This window comes from Bacillus rossius, chromosome 1, assembly GCF_032445375.1.
Source record: "Bacillus rossius redtenbacheri isolate Brsri chromosome 1, Brsri_v3, whole genome shotgun sequence".
Lineage (NCBI taxonomy): Eukaryota > Metazoa > Arthropoda > Insecta > Phasmatodea > Bacillidae > Bacillus > Bacillus rossius.
In genome coordinates, this window is record NC_086330.1 from 360,935,023 (window position 1) to 360,960,817 (window position 25,795).

The following is a 25,795-nucleotide window of genomic DNA, read 5'->3' on the forward strand; positions in this document are numbered from 1 at the left end:
TGTACTTATTTATGTTAACTGTGCGTAGTTTTTGGGGCCAGGTGTGACATCCTTGTTAGAAAGTGGGAGGGTCTCCTAAGAGCAAGTAGGTTGCAATGGGCACTTGTATGGGTTGTGTTTCTAAATACTTAAAAAATTGTGCACCTTTTATATTACAGAAAGAATAGTGTTTTTTGGCTATACGTTTATTTGTTTTAATTATTATTTTAACTGAGCATTAACATGCTGGTGATTTCCTCAAAGAAACAGCCTCTACAAAATACTAACATGAAATTTTCAGAAATATTGTCTGTACTAAGTACAATATTTCCAATAACTATTAATTACTTACATTGTAACTTGTTCTATATAGGTTTAGAGTATCTACTAATGACTGCAATATAACAAAAATAAAAGTTGACGTCAAATGTCATACTGCTTAGTTATGAAGAGAGAAAATTTTCTTTTAAAACTACCTATATTAGTAAAATATTGTGGAATGAAAACAAATATAAAACAATTTTTTCCTTTGCCTAGCATGTGTCTGCATCACCAATGAACTTTAAAAAAAAAGTGTTGTGTGCAGTAATAGATTTAGAGGGGGTGGGCATAGGGGCACAATCTTTCTCCCCCCCCCCCCCCCCACTAGATGTGGCCATAAAATAAACTCCCTAAAATTTTACCTATTTAAAAAAAAATTAATTACTTTGCAATATCTACTTTTGACACAATGTGATGTTTGCCATATCTATGATTTATCAGTACAATGTCTCATTTTGTAAATGCAGAATTTTGCTTCAACCAAATTTGGTTGATAACATGCATTGGTCTTAGTTTTGATCACCACAGGGATCACTGACTGCTCAGTAGCAAGGCTGGTGAGAGACAGTAAGCACATAAGGACAAATCTTAAATAGCTTATGTATGTTTTTTTTTTAATCTTAGAACCTTGAAATTTGTCTCTTCTGTACCTCCTCGTAGAGATAATGCTCTAACTGCTCGTAGTTTTGAGTGGATAGCTAGAAATTCTACATTTAATTAAAAATAGTATTTAAGTCTCAAGATTCAGTAGTCTACAACAACCATTAATTTGTACTCTTTAAGGAATTATATTTTTTTTTACAGACATATCAATCATTTGAGCAAATTTGATAGATTAGTTCCTTTAATAGATAAACAATAAAGACAATTTGATTTATTAGATATTTTTAAATCATAAAATATTATATAATACTTTCTAGTATCTAGTGTAATGTTGTATTATTTCTAATGTTTATTATTGTTTCAATGTCTAGTGGTTTTCCTTGTGTTTTACTTATCTCTGTCCAAATTGGTTTATGTCTGTTTTAGTTTTTTTAACTGTTTGTAGGCATGTAACAATTTAAATTAATAAATAAAGTAAACTCAGGTTCTCACCACTGCCAGAAAAAGTTTTATGTGGTTTGAAATTTGGTAAAAGTGAGGACTTACTGCAGTTGTTTGTATCAAATATTTGGAACACTTAAATAGTGCAAATTTAATACAGATAATGAAAATCAATACTATGGCATTTTTAGCTGATTTTGAGGACAATTATATTTAAGTTAATTTTTATTATACCTTATAAAAATTATATAAAAATGAGAGAAATTAAATAATTTTTTGTGTTGATTACAACAACTTTGTCACATCCTGACGTGCAATGTTTGGTACTTTTGTGTGTTTATGGATAGAAATATACTGTAATGCCAGCTGTATTTATTTTGTTTCTTTTTCAGAGCGCAGATGCTTATGAAAGCAAGATTGAAGGGAGCTCAGAAGGGTCACAGTTTACTGAAGAAGAAAGCAGATGCTTTACAGATGAGGTTTCGTATGATACTCGGGAAGATTATTGAGGTATGTGTTATTTATTTATGTTATGACATTAAATATATATAAAAATAGACATATTAGTTGTTTTTTAAATATAAAAGTTGTTTGGCTTCGTAATAAGCAGTTATCGAGATATTGATATGTGTGTGATGTGTATTTCTTTGTTTTAGTATAAATACATACATATGTCTGCATATTGCTGTGTTCACAACCGTGTTAAGGTTAATCGTTTCTTTAAAACATTAAATTTTAGTGGCTGTTAGTACTTTGATATATGTTTATGCTTGGCATTATTTTCATAGTTTTTCTTTCATTTACTGAACCTGGGAGAAAAAAAATTTGGTCCTTGAAATCCTTTAAATATCATTGAATTATAAATGATATATTTGTGTCCAATTTCTCAAATGTTGTTTGAATGCCAAATCAGACAGCAAAATATCAGTAGTCTTCAAATAGTAGAAAATGTTTCTATAGACCTGCACGTCATTTAAGTTAGCATAGGATGAGTGTTTCTGTTAGTCCGTTTGGAGCCATTAGCAGACTTTAAGTAATTATTGTTTTCCAGACTAAAACCCTCATGGGCGAAGTGATGAAAGAAGCAGCGTTCTCACTTGCGGAAGCCAAGTTCGCTACGGGTGACTTCAATCAAGTTGTCCTTCAGAACGTGACGAAAGCACAGTTCAAGGTTCGCACCAAGAGAGACAACGTAGCAGGTGTGTTTCTTTCGGTAGAATTTTGTGATTCTTTAGCATGTGGTAGCTATGTAGGAACTGTAGCACAAAATATTTTGAGTTAAATTAACTAAACAAAATGTAGAATTTTTATTGAAACCCTTTTTAAAACAGTAATTGACTCTACCCATTCAATAAAAATATTAATTTAGTAAAGATGCTTTCTATACATCACTTTTGTGTTGCTAGTGTAGGCCTGACTTTAAAATTATATCTTTAAAGTAGTAGAAACTTTGAAGATGATAATAGATTGAAAAAATTTCAAAATAGAAAGTACAGCAGCTAAATAAATAATTTCTGAAATAGTAGTAATTACTTCTTTTCTTGTAAGGTTACTATCATAGATTGATTTCAATCCAAATTTACATTACAATTTAATTCAAAATAATGTACTTTTACTACTTATATTGATTGAATTTAAGTACTGTATTATAATACACTTGGGGGTCATTTCATTTAAGTTCAACATTTTATGAAGTTGCAGTGGAATAATAATTAACCCATAGTTCAGGAGACTTCCCACATTAGCTTCCTGGTGTCAAAATCAAAAGTATTCTCTTCTTCTGGATGAATTTTTTTTGCAATATATCAGCAAAATCTATTTTAGATAGCCACTTTTTTTTATTATTATTATTAAAAAAGTGAAATAACTTAAAGTGCAACACTTGATAGCAAGGAGGGTACGTGGAATAAGTGTCCCGCTCCTTTCTCTCGGACAAGTGTTAGTGTAGCGATGTTTCTTTGCTGCATTTTTTGTTATGCTGGAAAAATCAATCCATATTCTCTTTAAAAAGTTAAATTTAACTAAATTATTGATGGTGAAAGTTTTTGTAGACATTCCCAATAGTGTTACTGTGTACTTTTTTGAAGGAAAATGTTATATCATGAAGTTTTATTGTTTTTAAGATTTCAAATGATATTTTATTGCAGAGAAAGCTTTATTAATACATACCAAACCTAGAATTCCTCTCAAACACGCTCGTCATGCTGACTGCCGCTCCTCGTGGACTTAGCTCGCTGGAAACACTCTCAGGTGGTCTCCCAGCTGCTTATTTTGTAGACATGATGGTATTTAGTATTTTTGTTGAAATGACAATATATCTACTATTTTGTTTTGTAGTTAGTATATATATTTGGTTCTGTTATGTTTGGTTTTTGTCACATGCTTTTTGATATGTGCATTTTTTTCCCCCTTTTTTTTTTGGTTTTAACGAACAGGATAGAGAAAGGGTAGTGTGAATGTATGTGTGCGGTAATAATGTATTCAGATAAAGGAATCATGTTATTACTAACACTAAACTGCTGCCAGCCTAAATGTTATCAATTTTGTTGTGTACTTATGTTGTTTGGTTAAATTGGTGGATGATCGGTGCGCGAGGTGCCACACGAAGCGTGCTCGGCTGCCGCGCACCGTACCGCGGGGCGGTGACCCCGAGGGACTGACGGGGAGGTGACCCCGAGGGACTGACGGGGCGGTGACCCCGAGGGACTGGCGGGGAGGTGACCCTGAGGGACTGACGGGGAGGTGACCCCGTGGGACTGGCGGGGAGGTGACCCCGTGGGACTGGCGGGGAGGTGACCCTGAGGGACTGGCGGGGTGGTGACCCCGAGGGACTGACGGGGAGGTGACCCCGAGGGACTGACGGGGCGGTGACCCCGTGGGACTGGCGGGGAGGTGACCCCGAGGGACTGGCGGGGAGGTGACCCCGAGGGACTGGCGGGGTGGTGACCCCGTGGGACTGGCGGGGAGGTGACCCCGAGGGACTGACGGGGAGGTGACCCCGAGGGACTGACGGAGCGGTGACCCTGAGGGACTGGCGGGGCGGTGACCCCGAGGGACTGACGGGGCGGTGACCCCGGGGGACTGACGGGGCGGTGACCCCGGGGGACTGACGGGGAGGTGACCCCGTGGGACTGACGGGGAGGTGACCCCGTGGGACTGACGGAGCGGTGACCCCGAGGGACTGGCGGGGCGGTGACCCCGAGGGACTGACGGGGCGGTGACCCCGGGGGACTGACGGGGAGGTGACCCCGTGGGACTGGCGGGGAGGTGACCCTGAGGGACTGGCGGGGAGGTGACCCCGAGGGACTGACGGAGCGGTGACCCCGAGGGACTGGCGGGGCGGTGACCCCGAGGGACTGACGGGGCGGTGACCCCGGGGGACTGACGGGGAGGTGACCCCGTGGGACTGACGGGGAGGTGACCCCGTGGGACTGACGGAGCGGTGACCCCGAGGGACTGGCGGGGCGGTGACCCCGAGGGACTGACGGGGCGGTGACCCCGGGGGACTGACGGGGAGGTGACCCCGTGGGACTGGCGGGGAGGTGACCCCGAGGGACTGGCGGGGAGGTGACCCCGAGGGACTGACGGAGCGGTGACCCCGAGGGACTGGCGGGGCGGTGACCCCGAGGGACTGACGGGGCGGTGACCCCGGGGGACTGACGGGGAGGTGACCCCGTGGGACTGGCGGGGAGGTGACCCCGAGGGACTGACGGGGCGGTGACCCCGGGGGACTGACGGGGAGGTGACCCCGTGGGACTGACGGGGAGGTGACCCCGTGGGACTGACGGAGCGGTGACCCCGAGGGACTGGCGGGGCGGTGACCCCGAGGGACTGACGGAGCGGTGACCCCGGGGGACTGACGGGGAGGTGACCCCGTGGGACTGGCGGGGAGGTGACCCTGAGGGACTGGCGGGGAGGTGACCCCGAGGGACTGACGGAGCGGTGACCCCGAGGGACTGGCGGGGCGGTGACCCCGAGGGACTGACGGGGCGGTGACCCCGGGGGACTGACGGGGAGGTGACCCCGTGGGACTGGCGGGGAGGTGACCCCGAGGGACTGGCGGGGAGGTGACCCCGAGGGTGGGACTGGCGGGGTGGTGACCCCGTGGGACTGGCGGGGAGGTGACCCCGAGGGACTGACGGGGAGGTGACCCCGAGGGACTGACGGAGCGGTGACCCCGAGGGACTGGCGGGGCGGTGACCCCGAGGGACTGACGGGGCGGTGACCCCGGGGGACTGGCGGGGCGGTGACCCCGAGGGACTGACGGAGCGGTGACCCCGAGGGACTGGCAGGGCGGTGACCCCGAGGGACTGGCGGGGCGGTGACCCCGAGGGACTGGCGGGGCGGTGACCCCGGGGGACTGACGGGGAGGTGACCCCGAGGGACTGACGGGGAGGTGACCCCGAGGGACTGGCGGGGCGGTGACCCCGAGGGACTGGCGGGGCGGTGACCCCGGGGGACTGACGGGGAGGTGACCCCGAGGGACTGACGGAGCGGTGACCCCGAGGGACTGGCGGGGCGGTGACCCCGAGGGACTGGCGGGGCGGTGACCCCGGGGGACTGACGGGGAGGTGACCCCGAGGGACTGACGGGGAGGTGACCCCGAGGGACTGGCGGGGCGGTGACCCCGAGGGACTGGCGGGGCGGTGACCCCGGGGGACTGGCGGGGCGGTGACCCCGGGGGACTGGCGGGGCGGTGACCCCGAGGGACTGGCGGGGCGGTGACCCCGAGGGACTGGCGGGGCGGTGACCCCGAGGGACTGGCGGGGCGGTGACCCCGGGGGACTGACGGGGAGGTGACCCCGAGGGACTGACGGGGAGGTGACCCCGAGGGACTGGCGGGGCGGTGACCCCGAGGGACTGGCGGGGCGGTGACCCCGGGGGACTGGCGGGGCGGTGACCCCGAGGGACTGGCGGGGTGGTGACCCCGTGGGACTGACGGGGAGGTGACCCCGAGGGACTGACGGAGCGGTGACCCCGAGGGACTGGCGGGGCGGTGACCCCGAGGGACTGGCGGGGCGGTGACCCCGAGGGACTGGCGGGGCGGTGACCCCGTGGGACTGACGGGGAGGTGACCCCGAGGGACTGACGGAGCGGTGACCCCGAGGGACTGGCGGGGCGGTGACCCCGAGGGACTGGCGGGGCGGTGACCCCGAGGGACTGGCGGGGTGGTGACCCCGTGGGACTGACGGGGAGGTGACCCCGAGGGACTGACGGAGCGGTGACCCCGAGGGACTGGCGGGGTGGTGACCCCGTGGGACTGACGGGGAGGTGACCCCGAGGGACTGGCGGGGCGGGGACCCCAAGGGACTGGCGGGGTGGTGACCCCGTGGGACTGGCGGGGAGGTGACCCCGAGGGACTGGCGGGGAGGTGACCCCGAGGGACTGACGGAGCGGTGACCCCGAGGGACTGGCGGGGCGGTGACCCCGAGGGACTGGCGGGGTGGTGACCCCGTGGGACTGACGGGGAGGTGACCCCGAGGGACTGACGGAGCGGTGACCCCGAGGGACTGGCGGGGCGGTGACCCCGAGGGACTGGCGGGGTGGTGACCCCGTGGGACTGACGGGGAGGTGACCCCGAGGGACTGGCGGGGCGGTGACCCCGAGGGACTGGCGGGGCGGTGACCCCGAGGGACTGGCGGGGTGGTGACCCCGTGGGACTGGCGGGGAGGTGACCCCGAGGGACTGGCGGGGTGGTGACCCCGAGGGACTGGCGGGGCGGTTACCCCGAGGGACTGGCGGGGCGGTTACCCCGTGGGACTGGCGGGGCGGTGACCCCGTGGGACTGGCGGGGAGGTGACCCCGGGGGACTGGCGGGGTGGTGACCCCGGGGGACTGACGGGGAGGTGACCCCGAGGGACTGACGGAGCGGTGACCCCGAGGGACTGGCGGGGCGGTGACCCCGGGGGACTGGCGAGGTGGTGACCCCGAGGGACTGACGGAGCGGTGACCCTGAGGGACTGGCGGGGCGGTTACCCCGGGGGACTGGCGGGGCGGTGACCCCGGGGGACTGGCGGGGCGGTGACCCCGGGGGACTGACGGGGAGGTGACCCCGAGGGACTGGCGGGGAGGTGACCCCGACGGACTGGCGGGGCGGTGACCCCGAGGGACTGACGGGGAGGTGACCCCGAGGGACTGGCGGGGAGGTGACCCCGACGGACTGGCGGGGCGGTGACCCCGAGGGACTGACGGGGAGGTGACCCCGAGGGACTGGCGGGGCGGTGACCCCGTGGGACTGGCGGGGCGGTGACCCCGAGGGACTGGCGGGGCGGTGACCCCGTGGGACTGGCGGGGCGGTGACCCCGTGGGACTGGCGGGGAGGTGACCCCGGGGGACTGGCGGGGCGGTGACCCCGTGGGACTGGCGGGGAGGTGACCCCGGGGGACTGGCGGGGCGGTGACCCCGGGGGACTTGCGGGGCGGTGACCCCGAGGGACTGGCGGGGCGGTGACCCCGAGGGACTGGCGGGGCGGTGACCCCGTGGGACTGGCGGGGAGGTGACCCCGGGGGACTGGCGGGGCGGTGACCCCGGGGGACTGGCGGGGAGGTGACCCCGGGGGACTGGCGGGGAGGTGACCCCGGGGGACTGGCGGGGCGATGACCCCGGGGGACTGGCGGGGAGGTGACCCCGGGGGACTGGCGGGGAGGTGACCCCGGGGGACTGGCGGGGAGGTGACCCCGGGGGACTGGCGGGGAGGTGACCCCGGGGGACTGGCGGGGAGGTGACCCCGGGGGACTGGCGGGGCGGTGACCCCGGGGGACTGGCGGGGAGGTGACCCCGGGGGACTGGCGGGGAGGTGACCCCGGGGGACTGGCGGGGCGGTGACCCCGAGGGACTGGCATTGCAGGCGTGACGCTGCCGGTGTTCGAGAGCTACCAGGATGGCACTGACACGTACGAGCTGGCGGGCCTGGCCCGCGGCGGCCAGCAGCTCACCAAGCTCAAGAAGAACTACCAGAGCGCCGTGAAGCTGCTGGTGGAGCTGGCGTCGCTGCAGACGTCCTTCGTCACCCTAGACGAGGTCATCAAGATCACCAACCGCAGGGTCAATGCCATCGAGCACGGTGAGGCAGCGTCTCTCCTTTATACCAGTAGCTGTCGTGACAGCCCAAGGAAGGTTCTGATTCCATCAGCTGTCACAGTTTGTTACATTGCCATAAATCGTCACCGTTCATGTAATACAATACTAAACACATTTTATATCTCAACATTGCTGTCCGTGTCTGGCAGCTATCTTCCATAAGAAGTAAAAAACACAAGCAATCACAATTTCATGCAAGAATAAAAAGTCTTTTCTGTATTTTTGTATGAATTTTTTACTTGGGCTACTGTGAAGTGTAAATGTCAAAGGTTTAACTGTAATGTTTAAAATTGATAAAAAAAAATTTTGTTAAATATTTGTGAATAATTTGTTTTTTGATTCGCAAGTTGAGTTAAATAATTTTAAAAAAATATTAGAATGTAGAAGTTTAACAGTAGTAGATACTTATCCGTTTTGTGTAATATTTTTTTTCCGCCATCCTGCCATCAAACTCCTGGGTGTTTCATTTTTATATGTTGTAAGGCCTTTCAGTGTGTGGTCAAATCTCCCTGATCGATTATACAAATTTTTGTGTTAATATTTGTTTCAGTGATTATACCTCGTATTGAGAGCACTTTGTCGTATATCATCTCCGAGTTGGATGAACTGGAGCGAGAGGAGTTTTTCAGGTATGTCAGTTTCATTGCAATTATGGCATGTTAGTACTGTACTGGGTATTAATACTTTTGTGTGTATGTGCGCGTGCGTGAGTGTTTTTTTTTATCATCATTAATCTAGCTTCTTCAAGTGAAAACTGTTCAGCTGTTAAGGAAAACAGTTTTAGTTACTTAAAACATGAACCAATTTTAAATTAATTTGTTAAATAAGTAAAAAAAAATTAATCTAAACATTTAAATTAATTCTAAAGAGTTGATGATTTTTTACATACATCAATCACTTGACACCATTATTATGTTTGGCTTTCAGCAACTAGTATGGTGCCAGCAGGACGGAAACTGTAAAATTCCCCTGGGGAGGGGAGGCAAAAATTATTTTATCATTTCCGTTTCAATTTTGAAAGTGCTATCACACCTCCTTGTGAGGGGCCAAGGTTTACCTGTCTCTTCTCTGCGCCACCACCTCCCTCTTCAATCCCTCATTTTATTTATGTATAAATAAGTATTTTTCTCACTGGCAACATTTTTTTTAACTTAAATATTTTTTCAGCGCCTAACTAATTTCTTCAAGTTTTCATGTATGTGCACATTAGACCAATTGTGAGTTAGCCAGAGGTCTAGAGTGTCACACAGCATAAATAAATGCTTAATTGTGACTACTGTATGCCTGTGGCCCCTAGTGATGGTAAATTACAGTCAAAATTAATTTTACAGACATTCAGGCTTCTCCAAAAATTTTGTTTAATTGTGTTGGTACAAATACATTAAAAAATGTATTATTATATTAATGAACTTACTCTTCTAGTGCACACAAGGTAAAAAATTTGTAAAAATTTATCATTCTGGTCATGCTTACAAGATATTATAGGTAGAGTCAAGATTTTGTGGTGTTATTTTAAGACAAATTTTGGTGTAAAGAAATAAAGATTTCGGTGTTATATGGTTTTATTTTTTTGCTCAAAATACCCACGGCAAAATTTTCTTGCTTTTCTGTACGACATGCAAATTTATTAAAACAAATATTAATAAACACTAAAACCTCATGATCTAATTACAATTAAGTTCATTTGCAAATTCATAGATAATTAAGTTCATTTGCAAATTCATAAATTCAAACTTTTAAATAACTACTAAAAATTTCACGACTTAATTACAATCACATACACTACAAAATTACACAATTAAGCACTTCCAAAGTTACTATTAAGACGGTTTTATTGAAATGCTATCATAGTTAAATTTTCTGCATTTTCTGGAGTGAGACGTCTTCTGTCACTAACTTCCAGTGAGTACCTGGAAAATGAACGTTCTGCATCAACATTTGATGTTGGGAACCAGATTGCCCTTAAACTGGCTTGAGCAAATTCACTGTAGTCCCCTTTAAGGGAGCAAAGTACCTTTGCAACATCAATTTGGCTTGTTTCTGGCAATGAAAGTTCATCCTCAATTATTTTTTTGAAAGCAACATAGCCATGTATGAATGTATCAATGGGAAGATGGGAAACAGAAGGCAAGTTATGCAGAGACTTCTGTAGGTTTGCATCTTCTATGCTAACCCTACTCACATTTCTTGGGTTGAACCGCAAATTAATGGCATTAAAGACTTAGACAAGGATGTCGTTTAACAGATGAGTTTTGCCTCAAACGCTTATGTTTCTCACTCGTGACATGTTTCACAAGCGTATCGCGTCTCTCGTAGTCTAGCCTGCAGTTACAGAATTTGCACATTAAAATTTTATCACTGATATAAAATCCTTCACTGGAAAATTCTTTCAATCGGTCACTGGCAGAAACCTTAGTTTTAGGCATTATCAAAACATTTTTAATCACATAGGAAGAATTTAACCTCTCAATACGCAAAAACTTGCCGTGCTGGAAAGATAAAAACAATGGAGAATAGATGCGAATACAAACGCATACCGAATACCAACATACGTACGTGAAAATTAATACCGACAAACATGTACTATTTATTATTTACATTCGTTACTTGCCGTGCTGGAAAGATCAAAACAATGGAGAATAGATGCGAATACAAACGCATACAGAATACCAACATACGTACGTGAAAATTAATACCGACAAACATGTACTATTTATTATTTACATTCGTTACGTTAAGCAGGGTTAATTTTATTTTCGTAGCCTACGTACTTTATTTTAAATAAACAGTAAAAGCAACGCGCTTTAGTGTGTAATATTTTAATGATTAAAAACGTAATCTTAGAAAAACATATTTTGGACGTTTGTTATTTTTGTATTTACAGAAAGTGAACGGCGGCCATTGTATCATAGTTATCAACATCTTAAATTATTGTGGTACACAAGATTACCGTTTAAAGAAAATATTACGTTAATTCCGAGACTTCATTTTAAAATCTATAATAAATCACCGTCGCATATAATCTATATGGCTGCTAGTTACTGTAAGAAATATTTGATTGTGCTGAAGGTAGTGAATTGTCCTTACAAAATGGAAAAAAAAAAAAAAAAACTTAAATAATCAGGATAGACGAACTTTCGTGACACATCGCGGATTTCGCACAATTTCGTTTTATTTCGTGTTTTCAAGCGGTTTTCGGTGTTATTTCGTTTTATCGCGCATTACCATATAATCGTGGCACTAATTATAGGTAAACAGTTTTCATCCTTAGTGATTAAAATATAACTTTTGGTTTGTTTAAAATAAAATTTAAAAAAGTTGCTGATATTTCTACAAGGTTCTAAATAATTTATTAAGTTGTTAGGGGAAAAAAACATATCATTTATTTATTTTATTATACCCTGAATTGCTGCATTATATTTTGTAGCAATTTATTGTCAAGGAAGTCTTCAAGGGTATATAATATATTATATTTAAAAAAAAATTCAGGTGAGCTGGGAACTACAAAACATGCTAATTAGTTAGTAATTATTTTTTTCTTAAACCTGTTTTAAAAATGCATTGTTAAGTTATTTTCATAATAATGTAACTTCGTAGAGAATGTTGCAAGTAAATGCTATTTTTTATTTTTATATATTGTATAATCATGTTTGTACATAGATTTATTTCAGGTATGTTGCTATGTAAACTGGTTTATTATTCAAATATTATACATATGTACATATACAGGGTTTGTAGGCTGTCTTGATCTCCTTTAAAAATCTTTTTTGTCTTCTATTGAATTAGAGCCTTTAAAAGTCCTTGAATTTTACTGAGTCATCAAAAACTTAATAAAGACTATCATGTGCAAAGAATGAATAAATGCAGGTTCTTTGGTTTTCTTTGTTTTATGAATTGTCAGCACACAACACTTCTCAAATGTGCAGTACAATTGGTGAATTTAGATTTTATGTTTCATATCTCTTTATCTCACATTTAAACTAAAGAGGTGTTTTTTACTGTCTTATTAGAGCTTATCAAATAAATTAAATTAAATTTAGTGAGCTAATGAAATTTTAGGGTTACAAATTTCATACAGACACTATGCTTGGGTTTAATATGCGTTCCAGAAATAATTCGGGACATTAGGGGCTTATCAGAAACATAACCAACATAATTTTTTTTTGTTCATTTACTATTTAACATTGTTATTTTCTTGAGAGACTTTGTGATATTACAAATAATTTTATACCTATTGGTAGTGGTAAAGGAGATGAAGTAAAAAACTCCATAATTTTTTATTGCACAAGAGGGTACAAACCATGATACAGATAAATAAGTTTTTTGAACCAGATACATTTTAAGCTTTGTAGTCTCAATTAAATAAACTGTGTTCTAATTGGGGCTGTTTGGATACCAATACTAATAGTATCGGATATCAGCCTGTATTCAGCTCTCTGCCAATCACAAGGTATTGGTGGTAACAGCAAAATATATTTGTTTTCCAAATACTTGCTGGTTCATTGTTTGTTGATTGTGACAGCCCACAGATTATCTTTGTTGCCAGATCATGTCACTCAGCTTGTATTTGTTAAAACGTTAAAACAAATATTATTAATTTTATTAAATGTGAATAAACTAGAGAATATCTACATAACAAATAAATGATATAGTACATTGTTTGAATGTGATTTATTTTATTTTAGATTTTATAATCAAATAATGGTATTCATCAACAAGTTTGTTAAAAAAAAATGTGTTTCAACAGGGTACTTATTTACAAAGTGTGGCCATTAATTATAAAGGTTGGTTTCAGTATCAGGTATCGGTATGGGAAAAGGGGGTGGTGGACAGCCCTGGTTCTAATCATGTGGTATTGTCTGCAGGCTGAAGAAGATACAGGACAAGAAGCGTATCGCTCGCAAGAAGGCAGAGGCTATAGCGGACGAGCTGAAAGCACTCGCCCTGGCGGAAGGCAAGCCAGTTAACGACTACGCACAAACCATCCTTGATGAGGGTGACGAAGACATTCTCTTCTAGACCTGGCGCGCTAGGCATCGCGCGTCCGCAAGTGGAACAACCATCCGTAGTTTTTGGTAGTCGACAAAAAAAAAAATTTCTTCCTTCTTGGTGGCATTGTACTTGGCAATCGGTGCAGAGTGAAAGACTGTGTTGGCTACCAGCTGTTTATTCTTCAGATTTGCTCCAGGTAGCACTGCCAGCTCTTTGATATTGTTCGTTTGTTCGTGTAGTTTGGCCATGAGATTTGTTTTGATACTTCGGTATTGGAAATAGCAATTGACCCACAGCTGTACAAGATTACGGATTCGCACGGCTGTAAATGGCATTGGTGTGGGTTATGATGGAAGAAGATTTGTGTTCCCTGTATTGGTTGTGCATTTCCGGATAACTTTGATTAAACCTAAATGGTTTAGTTTGGTAAATGGTTTTGTCCTATTATAGCAACTTATAATTGCCTAGAAAAGAATGTGTGAGTAAAACCAAACTGGTACATTCATACAATCTTATCAACTTTCTAAATTGTTCTGAAATTGAATATAGTGTTTGTGATTGTCCTACCTGGTGAATAGTTGTTGAGCTGAAAGGATCTTATCACTGTCACATAAATAATGGATAATTCATAAAAATATTTAATTATTATAAAGTATGAATTGCTTATGCTAAAAAAATAAATTCTGTCTGTTTTAGTGTGTTTGCATTGAAGGGATGCAGTGAGAACTCATCTGGGTAATTGTACTTACCAGAAAATATAGTTAAAACTTGAAAGTTTTGTTATTTACTCTGCCCCATTCAGGAACATCAAAATAGTAACAACTTAGAATATGGCGTGTATTTCCATCATTTCTGGATCAGCTGCACCTTTACACTACAGTTGATAATGGATTCTGAATCCAATGTACTGACCAGAAAAGGTTTTAAAGTTTTTTTTAATAAAATAGTGTGCTGATAACAATGACAGTCCTGAAACGTGAAGTTAATTCTCATTGTGGCTTTTTAGTTGTAATTTTGTATAATGTACAATTTGGAACTTATCACAACTAACCGAGTATTAGAAACAAAACACAGTGATCTTAAGCAAAATTTCAGATGCATTTCTGTGGCACTGCAGGAACAATATATTTATGTACTATCTTGAAATAATTGTGTGCTATGTACAGGTGTTTAAATAAAATTGGCTTTTTAAAAATTTTGCATGAACAAGACAACACTTGCCAACATCATAATATATATGCTTTTTTTTTAAATTTGTGACTGCGTACATTCCAGAATTTTATCCTTATAATTTTTTTGTTTGCAATATATGTATGTAGTTGCACATCACATACCCATAAGTTAAAATTGATTAGTATTTTTTGGTAGCTGTGCATCTGATTGTGCGATGTTGATATGTTTTTATTACTTGTTCACACAGCATAGTATTACTATTAAAAATGCAGCTATGTATTTTGTTTCAGATGTTTACTTTAGAAAGAATTTCCATGAAGCTCTCCTCAAAAATCATGTGGAAAGCAAATAGAAAAATGTTACAACAATAAAAATACTTTTTGTGTTTTAAGTGTACAATAAATTTGTAAATAGTGTGAAAAATAAAATGGATATACAACAAAAATGTTTTTTTCTTTGTGTACTGTGTAGAGTTAAAAATATTTGTATTTGCAAGGGTCTAAGTGAATAAAATTATTTTCTAAAACGCATGTGCTGAACAAAATTGTGGGTCTAGGTGTATTTCTGGCAGTGGATTTGGAGCATTTTGATTGCAACCCTATGCAGATTATGGTAAAGTGTTTTTGTTGCCATTATAGTGCATTCCACCTTATTTAAAGATACAAATACATACAAGTCATTAAATTGTTAAAATAATATTAAACATCTTGTCCTAATTGGTGGTCAGTTGGAATTTTTTTATATTATATTTGGACTGGACTAGATGTTTAATATTATTTAACATTGATCTAGTTTAAACTCTGGTACATCAATAGACTTGAGTTCAGGAAGACCAAAGTTAGAGGAAGTTTGAGATAAAGATAATAAATTACATATTAGGTTATGGAAAATGTTATACTTTGACAGCAACTATCATCCTTTCTATTCTTAAAATATCAGGAATTTGTTGCATATTGTTTCATAGGTAACTAACGCACAGACCAACAAACAAGACAAACTTGCACTTAACAATATAATAAACAGCTCTTGCTATAAATTATTACATACTGCACTGATATTTTGATGGAACTTTTGTATATTATCCTCAGAAAGAAAGAATTTTATTTTGTCTAACAAGTGTTGTCGAAGAGATGTAAACCCAATTTTAAAAAAATAATTGCCCCTTTTGCTCTTTCCTGCACAGACGTACAACGAAGACTGGAATATAGGTTTTTGCAAGGTGTAATAATTTTGCTGAACAAACCTTGAGTAGTAGGAGCCAGGATTTTTTTTTCTTTCATAAATTGAGGTATGACATGACAATCAGATGATTTCGTTCAGAAATGCCTTGAAGGTATGCAAATTTTTGAGCTGTGTTTGCAAGAACAGTGCCATTCTTAATTTATGATTGCCCAAAGTGAAAAGAAAAAAAAACTGTTTAAAATAAAATGTTAGGCTGGATTCACAATGGAAATAAATAACTCTAACCGTGTTCACAAGGCTTGATCACCTTGTTAACTAACCTACTGATTCACAACTATACACAGTGCATAGTTGTGAATCAATAGGTTAGAAAAAATGACAGTCAAATCTTGTTCACATGACCTACAGTTACTATTATTTTTTTAAATTGTGAATCCAGCTTAAGTTGGGTGAGTTTTTTTATTGCACTTCTTATCTCACAAGTGATGTACACTTTATAACCATTTGGTTATTTTAAGCCAAAAAACCACTTTGCCACAATTAAAAAAAAATGTACTCATTACAGTGGCCATAAATGTAAACATAACTTGCACGGATTGCATAACCTGAAGGTTTCCAATTAATTATTTTGACAATTAACTTGTAATTTTTGTACTATTATCATGGTAAACTTGTGCACAATAAAAATAAAATCTCAAAAATTAACAAAGATCTCCCCTTCCTTTACACTACCTTCCTTTCGACAGCTCTGAATATAAATTTAAGAGTTTTGCGAAGTCAGTAGAAATTAGGTTCACTTATTAACACCACAATATCTGTTACACATTGATCTTTTGATATCTGCCAAGGTGTGTTATCACCATAGTCAGTTCAGCCCTCTGTGACCTGACAAAAATACTGAAGAAAGCCCCAAAGTTTTGTGGCACATACTTTATATTTTTCTTTCTACTTCAAATTTGCCAGTTTTCTTGTACACAACATTAACAAAACTATCTTCAAACAATTCATTGGCATTGTTATGTTGAGCAAATGGAGGATAAATGTCATTGGATATTTGTCATAGTGTTGGGTTGAATGTTATTTTTTTATCAGATGGTCTTTTAAAAAAAAAAATTCTAGTTTTCTCAAATTCAAATCTAGAATTTGAATTTGAGAGAGTACTTTGAATATACCACTCGAATCTAAATGTATACATCAAGGGTCATAATTAAAATAATGCACAAAAAAATGAAAACTATTAACCATGGTGTTTACACATGCTCCCTTTAAATGATTGTTTCACAAACTGAGTTTCCAGAATCAATATAATGTAATTTTGTTTATATAAATACACATTAAAAGTACACCTTAGGGAGTAGTATAAAGGAAAAAAAACTGACCTAAAACACTAAAGAGGTTAACAGTTAATTATTTAGTTTAATTTATTTCCTCTTATATTTTTCTTTGAATATTTTTTCTTGGATATTGACTCCTTTGGATACTAAGTTTTTATTGGCCCATCGCTATATATATATATATATATATATATATATAGAGAGAGAGAGAGAGAGAGAGAGAGAGAGAGAGAGAGAGTTTTATGAAGGTGGCTGGCATGATGTTCATAAATGGCAATAAACTTTTTAACAGTTTATCCGAGGAGCCTTCAAACAGAGATCACTAAAAGCTTTCTCCACAACCCTGTCACCCAACACGACCCTAAATGCTCGACAAATACACTTCTGGGGGTAATGGGAAGACATTACGGGCCTTCCATCAGGGCCTGTGGAAAAGTCAGCCTGCGAAGTCACAGACGCAACCCTCCAGACGTGAAGCGCACCGCGGGGTTCGACGGAATTCTGCCATATTTATTTATACACTCCATGGAATGAGTACAACTACTCTGCTCTCGAAGTAGCGTGTGGGAGCGAATCTTAGGAATCATATAATGTGTTAGTCTACGCTATCATCGTGTGTGCATAGCCGTTTTTTTTTTCTTCCAATTTTTATCTGTTAAGTTTCATCGTTGATTTATTCTGTTAGCCGTTGTGCACCGTAAATTTTCTTTATAAATGGAACAGAAATGTTCATGTAACCTTAACTATTTGTTCATTTACATGAAAATAACTGTATCACTACAAAATAGTGTTACCATTAATTCTTCGTGTTGCCCCAGTACCTCCAATATTTAGTTATTTGCAAACAGTTGTTTGAATAGCTTTCCAGGGATTAGCTGTGCATGTTAAGCACGGTAAAACAAAAGAAAGCCAAAAGTAATATAAAAAAGTTAACTTTTCTGTGGCTTTAAAACCAAATAAATAAAATGTTTATACAATACCTTCATGCTTGTAAGCACACATATTTTAACTAAACACACTCTTAATATCTAGCATTTATTTCAAAATAGCTTTACCATGGACAGTGCAAGCTCTTACATATTTTTTATATTTATTGTACAGCGGGACTGTAAGTTTGTTTGCAGGAAATCAACTAAAAAATTGCCAGACTAGTTATACAAATTATATTTCGCTGTTATGAAATTACATAATTCATGCTGAACGAACTTAGATAAGAACACATAAATTTGTTCGTTACCGAGGTTAGATGTTACTGCACGTGTTAATGACACACGAAACTACAGTAAACTCGTGGAATAACATCATGTCAGTGTTAAGAAGACTGCAATTATCCGCTCTACTACTCTGGTTCTGGGGTAGAGCGCCTGCCTTGTGACTTGTAGGACCCGGGTTCGCGCCCCGGCTCCTCCAAGGCGGATTGCCCAGACAAAATGGTAGCATTTTCTCTGGTAGGAATACAATCCCTTGTAACAAGTCAGGCTACCAAAGAAACGGTGGGTGGAACAGAAAAAAACCTTCCAGGTGGCTTCCAAATGGGGAGCCCGTTTCTTTTCTTGGGCTCCCCATGCGGTGGCCATTCCGGGGGTTTCTCCGGGGGAACGGAGTTTTGCAAAAATATTTTTTGTAGTTTTTTGTAGCGTTTTAGTTTTTAGTAACTGTAGAATTATCATTCCAACATGTTATAAATAAAGCTCAAACAAACATTTAAAACATTTTAAAAATATTTGCTTTTGTACAAAAATATTTTAATTATGTATGCATCAGTCAGTGAGTGGTTGTGAGTTCGACCATTTATCGGTATATATTTTCCTGAAGTATTATTGACGGCGTTAAATTCTAGTCAGAAACTAGGCACATGAATTTTATTCCTAAAAATATTATTTCTGTAAAACCACATACATAGTTTTCAATCAGGAATATCGTCTTTAACACGCGCCTAAAATTGACAAGGTTTTAATCCTAATATTATGTTGGTAAGTCTTTGATACTTTCCAACATAATCTTAGGATTACAACATTGTCAATTTTAGGCCTCGTCAAGCAATACGTGGTACATATGTGTTTTAATTATCTTACAAATAAACGTTTTGCTGTCAAATTTGCAAATGCAATTTCATGGTATTAGGTGTTCCGCAAAGTAGTATTCATCTCAACTATTTAATATTTAATAAATGATATTCCAACTGTAATAAGAATTGATCAAGAAAAGATGCTGATGAAAAAAATAAATAATTGGGAAATTTGTTTGTGGAACTATTCAGCAAGATATTTCAGCTGTCCGGATCTGATTTTCAAGTTAACAAACGTCTCTGAATTACGATAGCATTTATTGTATAACCTTTAGTAAAAAAAAAAACAATTTAATTAATCAGAATTATCTCATAGTAAGCAATGACATTAAACGTGGTGTTCTCGTTTATGACCTTCGAGTTATATTGGATGCTAAGCTTTTTTCCACCAACATGTATTTGCATCACATGAAGGTCAGTAGGTCTTATTAAATTTATAACTTTCTCTGCATCAACTAATTTTAATTATAAGAGAATTAAAAGTAAAATTATTTAGAATATGCTATATTCGTAAATAAAATATTTGCATTTTCTATTTATTATTACTATTTTTGTCTTGGTTTGGATTAAGAATTCAAATATGTAAAAAAATATAACTAGAAAATTGTCTATCTGTGTGCTGTGTTGTATCGTGTTTGTTGCAAAGGTATTGATTGATATGTAGCAGTGTTTTTTGTGGTTATTTTATGTGTCATAATTCGTTTATAGGTTTTGTAAGGCACAAAAACTGGATTTCAATTTGATCTAACAGTTTTTATGAAGCTGAATATTACGCTACGCAAGGTAATATATATATTTTTTTATTTACTAATAGAAAGACTGCAAGCCTGTGCAAAGCCCACCAACATTCGATGTAAGAACCTATGTCTCCCCTAGAGCACCTGTGCTCCCTGCTTCGTGACCTGTGCCTTTTACACTACACAAAAATATTTTCCTCGCATTTCAGCTTCTTAAAAATACATTAGTAGTCTTTACGTTATTTAATATGAATATTAAAAACCTAAATATCCGAGTTTTTTGTGTTCTATCACCCTAATAATGAAAACATTACATAAGAAATCCCTTGAAAATTTGCGTTGGATTATCACTCATTAAATAATGACCTACAATTATTTTAATTATTACAGTGTGGAAAAATGTAAATTACGAGTAATTCTTTACGTTTGCCTCATTCCGTAGAATGTATAAGAAATATTGTCAGAATGGTACTTTTCCGTCGCCTCCGTCAAAACAGGAGGAAAATTGCCATAATGGAAAACTACAAAATTAGTTGTTTTTTTTTTTTTTTTCAAACCGTTGAAACAAGAATAATGGTGCTGCTCCCCATAACACATTTTTGGAAACATTTGTTTCTACTAGTGCGCGATATATGCGGTGATTTTTGATTGCAACTATGACAATCAGAAGCGTTATCTGTAGGCTTTAATGTTAACCTGAGAAACAGCTGGAGGGTTGACAGCAGTATGGTTTCCGAAGTAAATTATCCACTAATGATGCAACATTTAAACTTACTTCTACAATATTGAATGCCTGGGACAATAAATATTATGTAGAAGGGCTGTTTTGTGATTTGTCAAAGGCATTTGACTGTATTAACCATGAGATTCTTTTAAATAAGTTGCATTTCTATGGCATAACAGGTATTATGAATTAATTAATTAATTCTTACTTATCAAAACGTAAACAACAGGTTTCTGTATATAATAATAAGTCACATAACCATATTTTTTCTAATGCAGAATATATCAAGCATGGTGTTCCACAAGGCTCTATTCTGGGACCTTTGTTGTTCCTTGTATTTATTAATGACCTTCCTTATAGTCTTGGACCTGGAACTACCCCTATCCTGTTTGCTGATGATACTAGTATCTTAATTAAAATGAATTCTTATAATCAGTTATTGCTAAATAGAGACAGAACACTCTTACAACTAAAAGAGTGGTTTGCTATAATTTGACTTTGAATTATGATAAAACAAATTATTTGGAGTTTTCATTAGGTAATAATAATCAGATAAATGAACATATTGGAGTAAATGATGGTAATCATGCGAATGTTAATAATGTAAGACTAACTAAATTTCTTGGCTTATCTTTAGATACAAGGTTAAACTGGAAAGCGCATATTTCTATCATTTCTAAAAAACTAAGTTCAGCAATTTTTACATTGAGATACTTGTCTTCATTAGTATCACAGGCTACTTTAAGGAAGGTCTATTTTGCTTATTTTCATTCCTCAATGAAGTTTGGTCTTATGTATTGGGGAAATTCTGTTGATAGCCGTAAGGTTTTTATATTACAGAAAAAAGCAATAAGGATCATGTGTTATAAAAAGAAATTAGAATCTTGTAGACCTCTATTTACATATCTAAAAATTCTTCTTTTACAATCTCAGTATGTTTTGGTTTACGTGTCAAATCATAAGGATTAGTTTGTATTAAATTGTCAAATTCATGAGTATAGCACAAGATCAATAAATAATATTCATGTTAAATTTTCGTCACTGACGGCTTCTCAAAAAGGCTTTGAGTGTATAGCTGTTAAATTTTTTAATAAATTGCCCAAAGATCTTCAAATTTTCTGTTTTCAGAACAGTATGTTATTTAAAAAAAATTAAAGGAATTTCTCCATACCCATACCTTTTATACTATTATTGAATATTTGGATCACCAATATTAGTATGTATAAATTTAATTCTGATTTCTGCATAATTATAGCTTGGTGTTGATTGTATTATAGCCCTACTGTGTGTGTGTGTACTTTATTATTTATTTATTTTATAACTGATATAGGTTTATATACCATTAATTTTTATCTGAACCATTTGTAATGTGATTGTATGATTTTTATTGTTGATTTATATTTAACTTCTATTTTATTAAATTGTATTTAACATGCTCCATGTCCCTAATTTGGGACTAAACGGAGCGCATGAATTAATAAACAAATAAAATAAATAAATGCTGCTGCACTCATTCCATGGAGTGCAGCTATAAGAAAAAATTGCAGAATTCCGATGCGTTATGGCAGTTTTCTGTTATGGTACTTTTCCGCCCTTTTCGAAGAGGCCAGGTGGAATACTGTCATTATGGTAGTTTTCCAGTATGGCAGTCTTCCGCGGCATCGCACCTCGTCGTTGTCGAACGGGTGTAGTTTTCCTAAAGCTTGGGGCACAGTTGAATAATGTACCGGTAACAGTAGGTCGTGCGCACAAGATTTGACGGCATGTCTTCGAACCTATTGATTCACAACAGTGCCCGTCTACAATTGCAATGTCCTAACCTGTATCCGACGGACACTTATTCCACGTGACACTCTTAACGTCATTCGTGGTGTGGGCTATGGTCCGAGTACATTGGTCAATTTGAACATTTTGTCCCAATCTGTGTCCTTTGGTAGCACAGAAGGTTTCAAAAGGTAAACAGAAAATAACGAACATTTATTAGCATTTACTTTTGCTTTACAGAATATAAATAAATATTATTGAACAAACCAATTTTCACAAGTTAACTAAATATTCAAAACTTAGCTGCCTATATATTTACAAAACATGAAAATATTGAAGGAAAAGAAAACTATCGAAAAACATTTATTTTGGCGCTCTGTATTTACTGCGCTCTTGTGACTACATTAGAAAACAGTACATTCGGACATCGCAATTGTAGTCGGGCTGTTTTCAGTTCGACAATGTGACGTCATTCACAGTAGGATAACGACGCGGACCACCCACAGGTTCGGACTGTTGTAGATCGGCCTTAGAGGGGAAATGAATATATTTTTGTTACGGTCGCATGGCGCAACAACCAATGAGAGTAGAGTAGGAAGCTATTTTGGAGGGACTAAAGAAAGTTTATATTTATCAATCATATTGTGGCAAGAAATTGTCGAGATATTACAATTTATCAGGTGTAATTCCTGCTTTAAAAATTAATTAATGCTATTACTCACAAGTCACTAGCAAAAATTGTAAATAAAAATTGTGTCTTGGTTATAATGGTTAATTAAAAGTTTCATATAACCCTTATTTATTTATACGATGAAAAGCTGTGGTCACAAATTCCTGGTCAGATGTCATGGGATAATCATTTGGTAGTCAATATAGATACTTACTAATACTGCCAACAGTTGTGGGCTACATCGCGAAATTAACAGTAAGATTTTAATTGTGAACAGATTTCTCCCAGGTAGTGTGCTCAGTCGAGCGCATGGCCTGCTGTTCATTCGCTTATGTTTTTTTTTTTTTTTTTTTTAAATTTTGAACCTAGCCTTAAGGCCGGTTTACGTGGAACGTTTTGAGAGACAATGTGCCTGCGCAGTTCTGGTTGTTGCTGGCCACACGTAGCGCGTGGACGAGAAAACTGCGCTGTCCTGTGGAAAGACTGAGCGAAGTAGCTAAGACCGGGTCGTTACCACAACGCCGAAATACCACGACGCCGAACGTACAATAACGCCGAATACCATAACGCCGAATGCCAAATTGACAGCAACGCCGACAGCTAGAAAACTGCTGTGTACCACAACGACGAAATACAGTAACGCCGAAAAATGTTGATGCGGGGAAGGGGGGCCACAAGTGCAAAATGAAAAACAACTGAATGAATTTGTGTGCTAACCTTACCTAACCTAACCTTTGTGGTAGCTTTGAATATATACACTGTATAGAAGTCGCGAGTGGATAGGATTTACTCTACGTTTTTCAGGAGCGTATGATGAGCAGCTTGGGAACTTCACCGCTGCAGTGCGCTGCCGTAACACCCTGTATCGTCTTAGTTGTTATTTACCCATTAGAGCGCAGCACTGTCGCCCGCTGTCATTCCCCGCACCCCCCACCTATCATTCACTGCAGCTCAAGGTCGTTCAGCGGGAGGGGGAAGGGGTGTTTGAAGAGTTCGACACTTGTCCGCTAGGGACCACCACAAGTCGATGCCCTAGAGATGGTGGCGATTGCGGCGGTGAATTAACCAACTACCTCAAAACCGTATTAGAAATTTTAACCTGGGCTGGCGACTTCTATACAGTATATATATTCAAAGGTGGTAGTCCTGCAATGACATTTTTTTGGGGTTAATGTATTTCGGCGTTGTGGTAATTAGGCGTTGTGGTACACAGCAGTTTTCTAGCTGTCGGCGTTGAGGTCAATTTGGCATTTCGGCGTTATGGTTTTCGGCGTTATTGTACGTTCGGCGTTGTGGTGCATCCCCGCTTAGACCTCAGGTCAGTAGCGGCCCTGGGCTGGGCTTTTTTTTTTTTTTTACTTTTATGGAGGTTCTCCCCTGAAATTTTTTGGAAATTAAACTCATTCAAACAAAATTTCAAGCCAGTCTGGAACTTAAATTTCGACGATGGTTTCGCTAATTTATCTTAAGAAATGTTGATATTCTTTTTTGATAAATTATCTTACGGGTCAGTTTTTTTAAATGCTTACGATGAAATTCCGGTGGAATAATCGCGTAGTTATACGTGGCAACAACATATTTTAAAGTTTTTCTAATACTAAATAGTAAATTGAAATTTGTATCAACCAGCAATTTGATTCACATGCTAATAACACTTTATTTTTCCTTCTCCCATTCAATGACCGCATTTTAAAAAAGGTCACTATACAAACAAGTAATATACAAATGAAATAACATCGGCGTGGGGCGCTTGGCGATTGCCTGGCTTGGTCTGTCCAACTCGACTCAGGCAAGTCGATACGTAGCGCAGTTTAAGTCAGTGCGTATGGACACCCGTTTAGCCAGTAGTTTTAATTCGTGAGTGGCCCAGATAAACGCTTACTGTATTCCTTTCAAAGATAGTGAGGATGGTTGACCATCAGTGCTCATGTGTTTTTTGACGTGAATACGTATTTAAAATTGCCTCCACAGTGGGAGGCAATTCAAAAAACGAATGATAACGAAATCAGGGGGATACAGTTTGGTGTTGCAGCTACATATCTATCATCTCAATTCAAAATTTAATTACACCACTGGATAGCTGAAGGACCAAAGAATTCGTTACGCTAAGTGAGGACTGTGGAGGGGGAAGCGCCGCCATTTTGAGGTCATTTTGCTGCGTTTCGAGATTTCCATTTAGTATAACTTTTGACTCGGAGAAGCTAAGACGTTCGTTTGGGTTTAGATCGTCAGCTCTCGTCAAAATCTATCGATTGCATATGTAAAACTTTAGTGTAAAATAGTTACAGTTAAATTTAATGGTGTTAAAATTAAAAATAGCGTATTTTATATTTTGTATACAAAATATTAAGTACCTGTTACGTAGGCTACACGTATTCACGTACAACACACGACCGTGTCCATGACACAGCCGCACCCTATTTTTTGATAAGAGTTTATTGAACTATTTAAAAAATACCCTTGTTTGTGGCAAGTTAAAAGTAAACAGTATAGAATAATTACAAAGAGGTATATCGCGTGGCAAACAACTTCAAGTAATCCTTACGCAGAACTCTGTTTAAGGTATTCGTGGAATTAAAGTTTGTTTAGGCATAATCGCCGTAACTTCCAAGTCCTTGTAGCTCCTGCCGGTTGCAAGAAACGACGTTGTACTCAACCTCTCTTGGGCAGAAATTGACTTTGTCATCTAGGTAATTTTCCGTTCGATGCGTGTGTGTAGCGACGTCC

General features: G+C 40.6%; 1 protein-coding gene across 1 annotated transcript in view; it reads left to right on the forward strand.

The window, feature by feature from the left end:
* LOC134528310 (V-type proton ATPase subunit D 1-like) overlaps positions 1-15,034 on the forward strand; it is a 15,205-nt gene extending 171 nt beyond the window's left edge. The window contains exons 2-6 of the mRNA XM_063361823.1: positions 1,737-1,854; positions 2,396-2,543; positions 8,192-8,407; positions 8,975-9,053; positions 13,290-15,034. Coding sequence (XP_063217893.1) covers positions 1,737-1,854; positions 2,396-2,543; positions 8,192-8,407; positions 8,975-9,053; positions 13,290-13,443 — 715 coding nt within the window. The 3' untranslated portion in view covers positions 13,444-15,034. The remainder of the gene's footprint in view (positions 1-1,736; positions 1,855-2,395; positions 2,544-8,191; positions 8,408-8,974; positions 9,054-13,289) is intronic.
* Positions 15,035-25,795: the final 10,761 nt, after the last annotated feature.